A 14,667-nucleotide genomic window follows, 5' to 3' on the forward strand; every position below is an offset into this window, starting at 1 on the left:
CTCTGTAAATTTACAGAGAAACACATGTCATCATCATAAATGTATTGCTTAGAACTCATTTTATACTACATGTATATAAATATGTTATGAGGTCTTATTTTTACAGTGGGGGAGGGGTTGGTAACTTCCCAAATTTTACGGTAGGGGTGTCCCAATGTGACTTCCGAAATGTGACCCATTTTTATGCTGGAACTCTGGTAAAGTAGACCCATTTTGATACAAGATTTTTTTTAAAGCATACCCATTTGTATACGATATTAAGAAAGTGGACCCATTTCAATACAAGAATTTTGATAAACTGGACCCATTTAAATACTAGAATTTGATAAAGTGGACACAGTTAAGTTTCCCCATCTTTCCCGTTACTGAAAGTACTGTTTGATACCAATTTATATACAAGAATGATATTTATCATAACAATTTTGATACTGATACTTTCAAATCTATATGCATTTATATACAAGCAAATTTCTAATTTCAATACCCATATCTATACTTAGATGCTCAAAACCATACCCATATCTATAATTTCAGTTGAAAAACACACCCCATAAAATCGGCACACCCCTATATACCCGTATAGAGGTAGTAAACCCCCCCCCCATGCATTTGTTCACCAGTAACATTATGTTCAGTAAATTGCAAGCAGCAAACATGAAAAATTCAGTTCCCCAGTCATCGCGTTTTTTAAGAGTTAAATAATAATGCATCAATGTTGATTCTAAAGAAAAAGATTAATCATTTAAGCCTAAACTGTTCTGCTGTTCAGAAGCAAGGATGTCATACACAACGTCACAAGCTTTACAACATTTATAGTTTTAGTAATAACAATCTAAAATAAATGTCCATTCTAAGTTTGCTGTCGTATTCTTCCCTCAAATCATACATGTTTCTTGCATAAATTGAATGTTCATGGATCACAATGTATATAGAAACACACATTATTTTGAATTATCTTTCACAGTTATTTATTTAATATTAGGTAATTTTGGGATACACTAAAGCAAATATTAACATTTGATGAATCATCCTCTGAAGCCCCCGATGGGAATCAAACCCATACCTCTTTCCTCTGGAGAGGAAAGTATTCTATCTTAAAATACAAGGGCATTTAAGAGGAAAACTAGCAGTTTCAAAGGGACGTTTTCACAGATTTAGACATGTATTGTAGTTTGTTATTAAATACTTTAAATTTATAAGTAAACATTGGAACAAAATACCTCAATACAAAAAAAAACAATAATAAAATTTATAAAAAGAAAGGAAGTCTTCCTTAACTGGGCTCGATCCACTGGCCTTTGGAGTAAAAGTCAAGTGCTTAAACAAATGGGCCATGCCATCAGTGCTCCCATATAGTCAGTGGTTTATTTAATACTTCATATTAGCTCATATAAGCAGTCCTCGTAATGTTACAAAATCTAATTATAACATAAGAACTATCCAATTGTTTTTTTTTCATTATATGCTATATTGATGCAAACATTGGATCTAAAAAGCTGCAAAAAAATATACCTCGTATATATTATATATATAAAAGTAACCCTCAAATAGGCTCGAACCAATGACCCCTGGAGTAAAAGTCTACCGTTTAGACCACTCGGCCATCCATGCTCATACAATGAGTGATGTGTTTCATACTTTATCAAGTTTATGTAAGCAATCCTCGTAGTGTCACACAATATAACGAAAACAGTAGATTTAATTTTTATATTCACTTCTATGTCAATACTGGCATGTTTAAATTTTAACAAGTTTGTAAGTATGTAGTGGGAATTCACTGATCTCCATTAAATTATTACTTAAAGAATGTAATCTTAAAACCGAGGAGCTTAAAAAAGCACACATTTTAATTATTCCTCTTTATGAGGCATTTGAACCGAGGGGGCCGCCATCTTGTTTTCAAAAGTAGTTCAAAATCCAATGTCGGCTACCTTCGTACATCAGAGAGACGGTGTGGTGTAGCCCACTGTCCGAAGCGTTCAGATTGAAAGCTTTCTAACGGAGAAATCCGGAGGAAGTCGATGCATAACGATGCACACCAATCTATCTTACAGAGGATGCCGTAGATGGTCGATATACCACGATTAAACCATTGTGTACACACTGGTCTTACTATAAATAACGTAGTGACGTCACCATCTATGTATAGAATGACGATTAAACTAAATCTATCTTACGGATTATTCCGAATCCGATGTATCACGATTGATACAAGTCTGTCCGATTATTAGTCACACATATTCGCGACTTAAAAATGTCAAATTAAGAACATATTATTGTTGCTATTTTTCGGCGAATAATTATGTTAAATTTACTTTTAAGAACAAAAATCGTATAGGGTAAAAATGAGATGAAAATGCGTCGAACACTAGCAACTCAATTATACATGATCAATTATTAATTCTGGAATACTACCATCACTTTTCAATTAACGCTTGATTGGTCACTGTCGGCTCGGTCACTTCACAACTGTACCCCAGGTACCCTTCAGTATACTTAAATGTATCCCGGGTACAGAAAATATAATAAAACGTACTCGTGAATTATAACGCCAAATTTAGTGCTTTCGGCTTTTTTTTCAAATTAATTATGTAATATTCTGTAAAATGGCATCTATTTTATCGAAACTCTTACTCAAAAAAGCATGTTGAGGCAGGTTTTGTTCAGAAAAGTTTCGTCTTCCGTAACGTAGGGCGGCAATAAAACTCTGGAACAGTCTCAATTTGCCAGGTAAGTGTTAGTTTATTTTATGTACCCAGGGTACATTTAAGTATACTGAAAAGTTTCCGGCGTACATTTAAGAAGTACCCGAGCCGACAAGGACCAATCGAGCGCCAAGCTGTCGTGAAATTGAGTGTAATTGTGGATTTTTTTTTATATTACTATCTTACAGGTAGATCTATAAAAATAATCAGCCCATCCCTTTTAATTAAATGTTTTTTTAAGTGAATGCATGTTAATGCTCGTATTTGCAACAACAGATCAAATGTTTATTAACAGTATTGTTGATATTTTATTGTCCTTGCATACAGTTTAAACAAACTTTTTAAAGCGAATATAAATTTAATCATATACATGTACGGACATTGAACATAAATTACAGAGACTAGATACTACGATGCCGAATTAATGATATATATATATATATATATATATATTGTTGTTGAAAACAATATTCCTCAGATATTTATACTGAAACGTTTCTAAAGGAGGAATCGATTGTGATCTGAATATTATTAGTAAATATTGATTCCCAATGTAACTGTTGATTAAAAAGAGTTCATTTATAAATTTACATAGTTTTGCTGTCGTGGTAATTTTACTAATTAGGTAACTGGGTGGCACGAGTGACATTTCTCCATTGTTCATTTTTCTTTCTACCATTATGGTATACAACCAACTAACGTATGGAACTTTAAAGAATCAGAACAAGGCAAATCGTATAATTCTTCTGCAATAAGTTCTGTAAAGGTATGCGATTGTTTATTCATGTACTAAAAGATATGTTTAATTTCTGTAATACCTTGATCGAACCATGTTTTGTGAAACAAAATTTTATCAAATAGTAAAATATTCGAATTTTTCCACAGTATATCAATCTCAAATAAGCAACCTAAAATATGTAGGTGTAACTCATTTATGCCTAGCGTCTAGAAAAAAGGCCTTGGCAAGCAGCGTAGACCCAGATAAAACGCCGCATGATGCAGCGTCTCATCAGGGTCTGCGCTGTTTGCTTAAAGGAATTTCTGTAAGAAATATTCTAAATATAGAAATACATATACTAGAAATCCCTTTTTTTGGAAATAAATTGATCCAATTTAGAAGGATGGAACAGTCAATTATGTAGTCAAAAATGGGTTAACCGTAGTCTCCTCAATAAAGTATCTTGCGAAAACCATTTAGAAAATTCGATATATAATTAAAGAGATAATTAGGTAGACACTCGGTGGCAAAATAAACAAATTACGGCGCAATAACAAATTCATCTGGGCCCATCTGTTGTCCCGAGGGGGTCCAGGGAACGCATTAATTGAGGCTAATTAATATGTAACTCAGAATAACTGAATCGCGTGCATTTTTCTGGAACTCCACGACCCGGCTGGATGTAAACCGAAACAGTAAATTGCGTTATCACTGAAATGATTTTCATATTTGGTATGTTGCCATTGAGGTTATTTCGAATAAAATAATCGTTGTAGGAAAAGTAAACATTAAAGTAAACATTAACCCATTTAAGCCTAGTGGACTCTCACATCTTTCTAAATTCGACCAATTCATTTCCAAAATTAGAGGTATCTAGTATTATATTTCTATAAATATAATATTTCTTAAAGAAATTCTTTTAAGCAAACAGCTCAGACCCTGATGAGACGCTGCATCATGCGGCGTCTCATCTGGGTCTACGCTGTTTGTCAAGGCCTTTTTTCTAAACACTAGGCATAAATAGGTTAAAGAGACCTTTTCACAGATTTTGGCATGTATTGAAGTTTGTCATTCAATGCTTTATATTGATAAATGTTAACAAAGGATCTAAAAAACTCCAGTTATAAACAAGAGTAAAATTAAAGAAAGAAACAAGCAAATTCGTTGAATTTATATCCTCCGCCTATATGCTTCTGGACACAAAAGTATTATATTTGACACTCAAAAAAGCATTTTTTCAAGATACAAAGGGCCATAACTCTGTTATTCACAGATGGTGTACAATGCCATTTTGCGTGCATCATCCTCTTATTAATATATAAACTCATACCAAGTTTCAATGAAATCCACCAAAGCACTTTCAAGATATGGCTCCGGACAAAAAAGGGACGGACGGACAGCCAGACAACGCCAAAACAATATCCCTCCGCCTCTGGCCTCTGGTGGGGAATATATACTCATACCAAGTTTCAATTAAATCCGCCAAAGCACTTTCAAGATATGGCTCCGGACACAAGTGTCTATAAGAAAAAGGATTTTTTCAAGATACAAAGGGCCATAACTCTGGTTTTAACAGATGGTGTACAATGACATTTGGCATGAATCATCCTTTTATGCATATATATATATACTCTGAGAATTTTCAATGAAATACGCCAAAGCACTTCCAAGATATGGCTCCGGACACAAAAGTGACGGACGGACGGACAGCCGGACAGACAGTCGGACAACGCCAAAACAATATCCCTCCGCCTCTGGCGAGGGATATATACTCATACCAAGTTTCAATGAAATCCGCCAAAGCACTTCCAAGATATGGCTGCGGACAAAAAAGTGCTTATAGTAAAAAGCAATTGTTCAAGATACAAAGGGCCATAACTCTCTTTTTAACAGATGGTATACAATGCCATTCGGCGTGCATCATCCTCTTATGCATATATATACTCATACCAAGTTTCAATGAAATCCGCCAAAGCACTTCCAAGATATGGCTCCGGACTGAAAAGTGCCGGACGGACGGACGGACAGCCGGACGGACAACGCCAAAACAATATCCCTCCGCCTCTGGCGGGGGATAAAAAATGTAACCCTCAACTGGGCTCGAACCACTGACACATGCGGTAAAAGTCTAATGCTTAGACCACTCGGCCATCCATGCTCATGTAATGATTGATGTATTTTATACTTTATATAAGCAATCCTCGTAGAGTCACAAAATATAACCACAACAATAGAACTCTACAAATTATGCAATCGTTTCACGTTGCAACGCTTTAAAACTATCAGGTTCTTAAATCGTCAACAGATGAATATTATGGATATTTTAAAGCATGGTACCTGTAAAGTACTTTTTCCTCACAAATATCATAACTACAATGATAATTTGCGAATCGGAAACATTTTTTGCCAATTTACTAAAACGTGAAAAGGTCCGTTTTACAAATATGAACAATATTCATTTTCATTGTATATCGTAATAAACAATTGTTTGCGGAATTTCACCTCAGTAAGTCGTAATAAACCATGAAGGTAATATTGCACATATTTGATTAAGGCAATTTACACGTACGTTTATTGGTATTCAGTCGTCATTCTCCATTTATTCTCTAAAGGGACCTTTGATGTTTTGACAAATTGAAAAAAACAGAAAAAAACAAATGTTCCAGATTTGAATTTTTTTATTTACGTAATGTTCTTTGCAAAAAAACAGTTTAACTGCGCATTTACAATGCTCTTAAATATCAATTATATGAAACTTTTGACGATTTTAACCCATTTATGCCTAGCGTCTAGATAAAAGACCTTTGCAAACAACCTAGACCCGCGTCTTATCTGTGTCTACGCAGTTTGCTTAAAGGAATTTCTGTAAGAGATATTCTAAATATAGAAATAAATATACGAGACATCCCCAACTTTGGAAATAAATTCATCCAATTAAGAAGGATGGCTCGAGAGTCCACTAAGCATAAATGGGTTAAAACCCCGAAACTGAAACAAATGCGAACGATTGTATAATTAGGAAAGTTCTGTTGTTATCGTTATATTCTGTGACATGACGAGGATTGCTTAGATAATATATAATAAAACTAGGAATGTTCATGCAAGCACGGATAGTCGAGTGATTTAAGCGCTGGACTACTGCTCGGCGGGTCAGTGGTTCGAGCCCATGTATTGATTTCTTTTGTTTTCTTTCATTAATTTTTTTTTTTTATTTTTTTTTTTTATTCAATATCATACATACAATGTAAACATGTATATGATCATACAACATAGTGATTTACAAAGCAATAAAGTTCAGACATGTTTTACAAGATATGCTAATATATATTTATTTTTTTAGAGAGAAATTTTTTTGTTTTATACCGGATTTCTTTAGTTCCGATTTAAAGCATTTAATGAGAAACTTCAAAACAGTCCTAATCTGTGAAAAGGTCCCTTTAACAACGACGTGACGTGAACGAAAACATCCAGTAGTTAAACTGTACAACGCACTTAATAGAGGCACTTGTAAAAGGATATTCCTATCATGATATGAATTTGCGTACGAAACTGCTATATGTGGAACAGTTTTTAGTATTAAAATAACAATGAAAAATAAACGCCTAAAAAATTGTATGCCCATGGAAAGGTGTTGTCCAAATATGAAAGCAATATCTGAAGGGACACAGAAGTTATGAGCTTTTTTCGAATTGCGGTCGTAGATTTTGAAACCTGAACGCTGACCTTAAATTCAAGGTCAGGGTCACTGTGGGGTCAAAAAATGTATGCGCATGGAAAAGTGTTGTCCAGATACGCATGCATACCAAATATGAAAGCAATATCTGAAGGGACACAGAAGTAATGAGCCTTTTCGAAAAGTGTGACGCCGTGGACGCTGCGAATTCCGCAGCCGCAGAGCAAGTAACACCTAAATGTCCCCTGACCATAGTCAGGCGACACAAAAATACAATAAAAGTGGAAAGTGTCGTCCCTAATAAGCCAGTGCAGACTGAACAGGCTAATCTGGGACACTTTAAGCACATGTATTTAACCCCATTTTCACAGTATGAGGCCCAAATGTATTATGCACATCTATGAAAGACCCAGTTTACAAGTTAAATTGTCAAAACAAAACAACAGTTGTGTCAATTATCCAAAAGTACCCCTTTTTGTAACCACATAGGTTCATTCTATAGTTGACTGTATGTTGCAGGCAAAATTAAAATCAAACAACTTATCCATTAAAAAAAGTTGCAGGTTAATCTTTACAAAAAACGTAACCAATTAACTGATCATTTCAATAGGTTAACCGATTTACCGGTTAACCTGTTGCATCCCTAATATAAAGTAGGTACAACTTACAATACAATAAATACTTTTTGTATTTTATTTTCAGTTTTGATAACTTTACCATAATTAATGTACAATCTTTAAAATATCTGTATAACTTAATTAAACAACCTGTCATCATTTTATAGTAATTAAAATTTTAATGTCAAAAATAACTTAATTTAATGAAGTGTAAATGAAATTATTTCTGATTTAATAAATATTTATGTAAAATTTCATGCATGTATTCATTTAAGACAATTTTAATCCACATTTATGTATTTGCTGGTTTGTATAAAAAATAAGAATTGAATAATAATATGCAATTCTTTGGTAAAGCCAGAAGTCAAGATAACCTACAGAATGTTATCGTCTTGTACAACCATGAAAATTAGGTTGTTATAAACACTTATCTGCCAAAACGTCAGTGTTAATAAATATTGCACTTTACAGTGAGTACAAGTAATATAAGGAGCCTGTCACAATCTTGTTCAAATCACCAGTCAATATCTGTACAAAAGCCTCGCTATGGAAAATTTAACTTTAATGCATGTGCATAAAGTGTCTTCACAGATTAGCCACATTTGTCATACAGTCCACACTGGCAAATCAGGGACTTAGCCAAATTTGTCATACAGTCCACACTGGCAAATCAGGGACTTAGCCAAATTTGTCATACAGTCCACACTGGCAAATCAGGGACGACACTTACTTCCTTAACTCGAGTTTTTCCTTAGAAGAGACTTCCCTTAAAGAAATAAATACCATAAAAGTGGAAAGTGTCATCCCTGATTAGCTGGTGGGGCCAACACAAAGTGTCATCCCTGATTAGCTGGTGGGGCCAACACAAAGTGTCATCCCTGATTAGCTAGTGGGGCCAACACAAACTAATCTGGGAAGACACTTCATGCACGTGCATTAAACCCAGTTTTCCCAAAATGCGGCTAAATTGAATTATGCTCCTGTCACCATCTGGTTGCAATCACCAGTCAATATCTTTACAAGACTTTCCTACAGCTGATAGAGTGTGTGTTATGGAATGGCAACCAGTGTCATTCCTTGTGTATAACAAACAGCTATTTATCAAGGATAACATTGTCAGGTGTTGTTATACATTCCTGATTGCCCAAAGTCTATGGGAAGACTGCTGTAAGACTTCAGAGAAAGATATTAGCAATTGTTCTGATCACACAAAGTAGAAGGTTGCTATTATCTGTATAACACAGTTTAAACAAGGGAGACTATTAAAAAAATCATTTGACGGTCTCTGTCACAAAAAATGCATACCTGGGTAAAACGATTCTTGACAAAAGTTTTAGAAGCAAAACTTAATAATAGTAATGAAATCTTCAGACTTTTGACATGGAATATTTTATAGCATGCATTATTTCTCAAAGGTCGGCTAAATAATCTTTATTGCATTGTGAAACAGCAGAATGTAACACACGTTTCAGCGTTGGTCACTACATTCTGATTTATAAGCTGGTATTGAGCTGATATCTTCCGATCTCAAATTCATAAAAAGGAAAAGGACATTAGAACATTCAATGGTGGTGTTGGAGCCCTAATAATTGTAGACTATATTATTTAACTACAATTAAAAATTGCAGATGAATCTTTCCAAATGCCCAGTGTTTAAAATATATCAAGATGAACACAATTATTGGGCTTTGCTAATCACACAAATGCATCTTAACAATGTCAGACATATCCTAACCAGGTCCCATGTTTGTTTCAGACCTAGGCAATGGCTAAACACAACTTCTCTTGAATAATGTAACTTTCAATCTAAACTCACTTGTATTCCACACATATTTGGCATCCACTATTGATGACAGGATCCACAAGGAAATGCACGTGACTCGAAGTACGACAGACAGGAAGTGGGTGTTTCTATGGTGACTGGTTCCATATCCCATAGTCATCTAGGGCACACTTTGCTTGCAGACATTGAGAACCAGTCGAGAGGTTACACTCCATCAAACACTAGCACATTGGTCACAGCTGAAAAGCATAAAATGCCCCTTTAACTATATTGCTAACAGGGTCATTATCATATTTCAACTTTGCTTGCAAATCAAAAATCACATGCAAGGCTCCGACTAATGAAACATGCCAGAGATGTAAAATATTGCAGTTTGAGAATCAGAGAAGAAATTTATCATTTTAAACAGATACTGCTGCAGTATTATATACTGCAGCAATATCTGTTAAAATGATAAAAGTGGTGATTATATATAATCACCCATAATTTATAGCCTTATTTACAACCACAAGCAATCTTTAACATTTTGGCACAGCATTATCTGCCATGAATTTCAAGCATTTAACATCTGCTCTACATACTTAAAAAATTGTTAACTCAAACACTTTCTGCTGGCTATGAAAATCTTCATGACAATAAAACCTGTCTTTGATAATCTTCTCAGCCTTAAATATGCCATCTCAAGTGTCTGTCATGATTCTTGGCAAATTATTCGTTCTATGATAATAAATGAGATCTCCCTCATACTAGATTTTACCTTTTACAATATAAACTTAACTGGAGCGTTTTTCCGCACCTTACTTGTTCATGCAGAAGGTTTGAAAAATTGTCTGCTTACACCTTGCAGTTGCAAATTATGTAAAACAAAAATCTTTCGGGAAACATCTCACATTGGTTAACTTGTCAATTCCATGACAAACGAGCCAAATACGTTTAAGAAAATTGCTAGTGAATGTAAATTGGATATCCACTGCAGACATTTAAATTGCAGTTTGTGGAATCTTTTGGTTCTGATTGATATATACTGTAGAGCTCCAGATAAGGGTCGTATTTTCGTAATTACGAATTATTTTCAAGTCCGTTACGTATTTATTTTAAAATCTTGTCGTGCCATTAAGAATTACAAAATCAAGTTACTAATATTATTTTTACATCAGTTCGTATCGAATTTCATTGAGTTCTTTTCGCGTATTAAAGATCTTTGCGGTGTTTATATAGAATGGATATCGGGTTTGTTTAACAAAGCGCATTTTTTCCAATGAAAGGGGCATATACAGTCTATCTGTCAAAAAACGATGGCGGCGCCCAGAGAGCGTCCTAAAAAACTGCAAAGCGTCCAAAAACACGCTTTAAACATATTGTACGCAAAGTGAGCCAAAGTTAAATGTTCAGAAAGACATTAATTGAAAAGATCTTATACGATGTTGTATGTTCAGTTGCTGACACAGTCGGAAAAGCTAAACAAAAACGCGACACGACTAGTCCAAACTTAAACACAAACAAGGGCTGTTTGTAAAACATGCATGCTCCCCATATGGGCTCTACGTTGTAGTGACAGCCATTGTGTAAATATGTTTTTTGTCACTGTGACCTTGACCTTTGACCTAGTGACCTGAAAATCAATAGGGGTCATCTGCGAGTCCTGATCAATCTACCTATTAAGTTTCATGATCCTAGGCATAAGTGTTCTTCAGTTATCATCCGGAAACCATGTTACTATTTCGGGTCACCGTGACCTTGACCTTAGACCTAGTGACCTGAAAATCAATAGGGGTCATCTGCGAGTCATAATCAATGTACGTATGAGGTTTCAAGATCATAGGCATAAGCGTTCTTGAGTTATCATCCGGAAACCATTTTACTATTTCGGGTAACTGTGACCTTGACCTTTGACCTAGTGACCTGAAAATCAATAGGGGTCAACTGCGAGTCATGATCAATCAACCTATCCAGTTTCATGATCCTAGCCATAAGCATTATTGTGTCATCCTCCGGAAACCATTTTACTATTTCTGGTCACCGTGACCTTGACCTTTGACCTTGTGACCTGAAAATCAATAGGGGTCATCTGCGAGTCATTATCAATCTACGTATCAAGTTTCATGATCCTAGGCATAAGCGTTCTTGAGCTATCATCCGGAAACCATTTTACTATTTCGGGTCGCCGTGACCTTGACCTTTGACCTAGCGACCTGAAAATCAATAGGGGTCATCTGCCAGTTATTATCAATCTACCTATGAAGTTTCATGATTCTAGGCATAAGCCTTCTTGAGTTATGATCCGGAAACCATTTTACTATTTCGGGTCACCATGACCTTGACCTTTGACCTCGTGACCTGAAAATCATTAGGGGTCATCTGCGAGTCCTGATCAATCTACATATCAAGTTTCATGATCCTAGGCATAAGCGTTCTTGAGTTATCATCCGGAAACCATTTTACTATTTCGGGTCACCGTGACCTTGACCTTTGACCTACTGACCTCAAAATCAATAGGGGTCATCTGCGAGTCATGATCAATGTTTCTATGAAGTTTCATGATCCTAGGCCCAAGCGTTCTTGAGTTATCATCCCGAAACCACCTGGTGGACCGACCGACAGACCGACCAACATGAGCAAAGCAATATACCCCCTCTTCTTCGAAGGGGGGCATAACACAAATCTTTAGGGAAACATCTCACATTGGTTAACTTGTCAATTCCATGACAAAGCAGCCACATACATTTAAGAAAATTGCTAGTGAATGTAAATTGGATATACACTGCAGCCATTTAAATTTCAGTTTGCTACACTATTTGGTTCTGATTGATATATACTGGTATGAGCCATGCTCTGTGAAAACAGGGTTTTATTTATGAGCGTAAAGAGTTGTCCCAAATTAGTCTTTGCAGTCTGCACACGCTAATCAGGGTTGACACTTTCTGCCTAAACTGGATTTTGGCAAGAAGAGACTTTCTTTAAAATAAAAATATAATAAAAGCTAAAAGTGATGTCCCTGATTAGCCTGTGAAGACTGCACAAGCTCATCTGGGAGGACACTTTACACACATGCATTTAACCCCCTTTTCACAGAGCACGGCCCAATTATCATTATTGTTCAGAGAGGTTAGTTAAAGTTTCCATTGACTTTAACCCTTTCCCACTCAGAAACACAGTGAAAATGGCACAAATGTGCAAACACCATATAACCAGAACAACCTGCGAGTAACTCGCAGTCTGTTCAGGTTTTATGTTGTTTGCAGCTCATCAGTATCGTAGGGTTGGAAATGAAGCCTTTAAAACTTGAATCTAGTAAGAAAGAATTTAAAATCTGTTATATTTAACTTTCTAAGGGATAACAAATGCATAAAAATATATATCAAAGTGGTAAAGAGTAGACAGTTTCTGAACCGATATATGCATTGCCTGTTCTCTTGCTGCCTTAGAGCTAGGCACATATTCACAAACCGATTTTTTTGACTTCAGTCATAAATTAAAGAATATTCTTAAAGCTGTAATGTTCATAATTACTGGAAAGTTATGTCTAGCATGGCACTTAAAGGGATCTTTTCCCTTTTTGGTAAATTGACAAAATGAAATAAAGTTGTTTCAGATTTGAACATGTTCATTTTAGTTATGATATTTGTGAGGAAACAGTAATAATGAACATTTGCCATGCTCTAAAATAGCCATCATATGCATTTCTTTTGACGATTTAAAAACCTGCAAATTATAAAGCGTTGCAACGCGAAACGATTGAATAATTTGGAGTTCTGTTGTTTTCGTTATATTTTGTGATACAACAAGGATTCCTCATATATATAGTATAAAATATATCACTTATAGCATGAGCACGGATGGCCAAGTGGTCTAATTGATAGACTTTTGCTCCAGGGGTCAGTGGTTCCAGCCAAGTTGAGGATACTTTTTTCTTTCTTTAATCTTATTCTTGTTTTTTTACTTGAGGTATTAAGTTCCAATGTTTACATTTATCAATATAAAGCATTTAATGGCAAACTTCAATACATGCCAAAATCTGTGAAACGGCTCCTTTAAGTCTGAAATAAAAGAATATTCTTAAAGCTGTAATGTTCTTTAATTACTGGAAAGTTATGTCTAGATTGCAGTGAACACCAATATCTATAACATTATTTGTTAAGGCCAATATGCTAAATATATATGCACAATGTATAGCTTGTATCTATTCAAACTCTGGGGTATTTTTGTTGAGTCCAAGTCTATTCTTTGCCGTTAAAAGCCATGTATAATGCGCAGTTATGTATAAAGCGCATTTACTTTTTGAAGCAAACAAATCAGGGAAAAAAATCTGAGTACTGTAGGCAAACTGAAAATCGTTAAATTTAAATTGGTATTCTTAAGTCTTAGAATTGGTTGTTAAATTATGGCCCCTGATTCTTGCTTCATCACCATGGTCTGTAAATCACTCAGTTAGATACATTGGGCTTCGGTCTGGGAAAAAGTGGGCTTTACAATTCATGCGTGTCATGTGTGAAGTGTCATCCCAGATTAGCCTGTGCAGTCCACAGAGGCTACTCAGAGACCACACTTTTTTCCTAGACTTGATTTGTCTTGAGAAGAGACTTCCTTTAAAAAGTACCTTAAAAGAAAAAAAGTGTCGTCCCTGATAAGCCTGTGCAGGCTACACAGGCAAATCTGCTGTAACTTTTTACGCATCTACAGTACGCCCTGTTTTTCAAAAAATATCTCCATAGGACTGAAGAATCTCGTATAGGGAACAGAACAATCACATTCAGGCAAGAAATGATTGTATGGAGACACTAATATTCTGTCCAGCTTCCATCATGATCCATCAATCGCATCTCTTTTGGATTATATCTAATTTTCTTAAGTGTTACAGAGGATCAAATCCATCTGTTCCGAAAACAAGAGAGCAGTCAGTGAGTTGTGACCCAGGTCTGTAACAAGACTGGACAGCATCACAGAGATCCCTGAATTGAGCCCCTCTCTACAAGAGAGCAGTCAGTGAGTTGTGACCCAAGTCTGTAACAAGACTGGACAGCATCACAGAGATCTCTGAATTGAGCCACTCTCTTCAAGAGAGCAGTCAGTGAGTTGTGTCCCGGGTCTGTAACAAGACTGGACAGCATCACAGAGATCTCTAGCAAGAGAGCAGTCAGTGAGTTGTGACCTGGGTCTGTAACAAGACTGGA

At 35.6% G+C, this 14,667-nt stretch overlaps 1 protein-coding gene across 1 annotated transcript in view; it reads right to left on the minus strand.

The window, feature by feature from the left end:
• Positions 1-8,598: 8,598 nt before the first annotated feature.
• Positions 8,599-14,667, minus strand: part of LOC127861196 (protein timeless homolog) — a 131,404-nt gene continuing 125,335 nt past the window's right edge. The window contains exon 8 of the mRNA XM_052399606.1: positions 8,599-9,735. Coding sequence (XP_052255566.1) covers positions 9,711-9,735 — 25 coding nt within the window. The 3' untranslated portion in view covers positions 8,599-9,710. The remainder of the gene's footprint in view (positions 9,736-14,667) is intronic.

This window comes from Dreissena polymorpha, chromosome 15 (assembly GCF_020536995.1).
Source record: "Dreissena polymorpha isolate Duluth1 chromosome 15, UMN_Dpol_1.0, whole genome shotgun sequence".
Taxonomy (NCBI): domain Eukaryota; kingdom Metazoa; phylum Mollusca; class Bivalvia; order Myida; family Dreissenidae; genus Dreissena; species Dreissena polymorpha.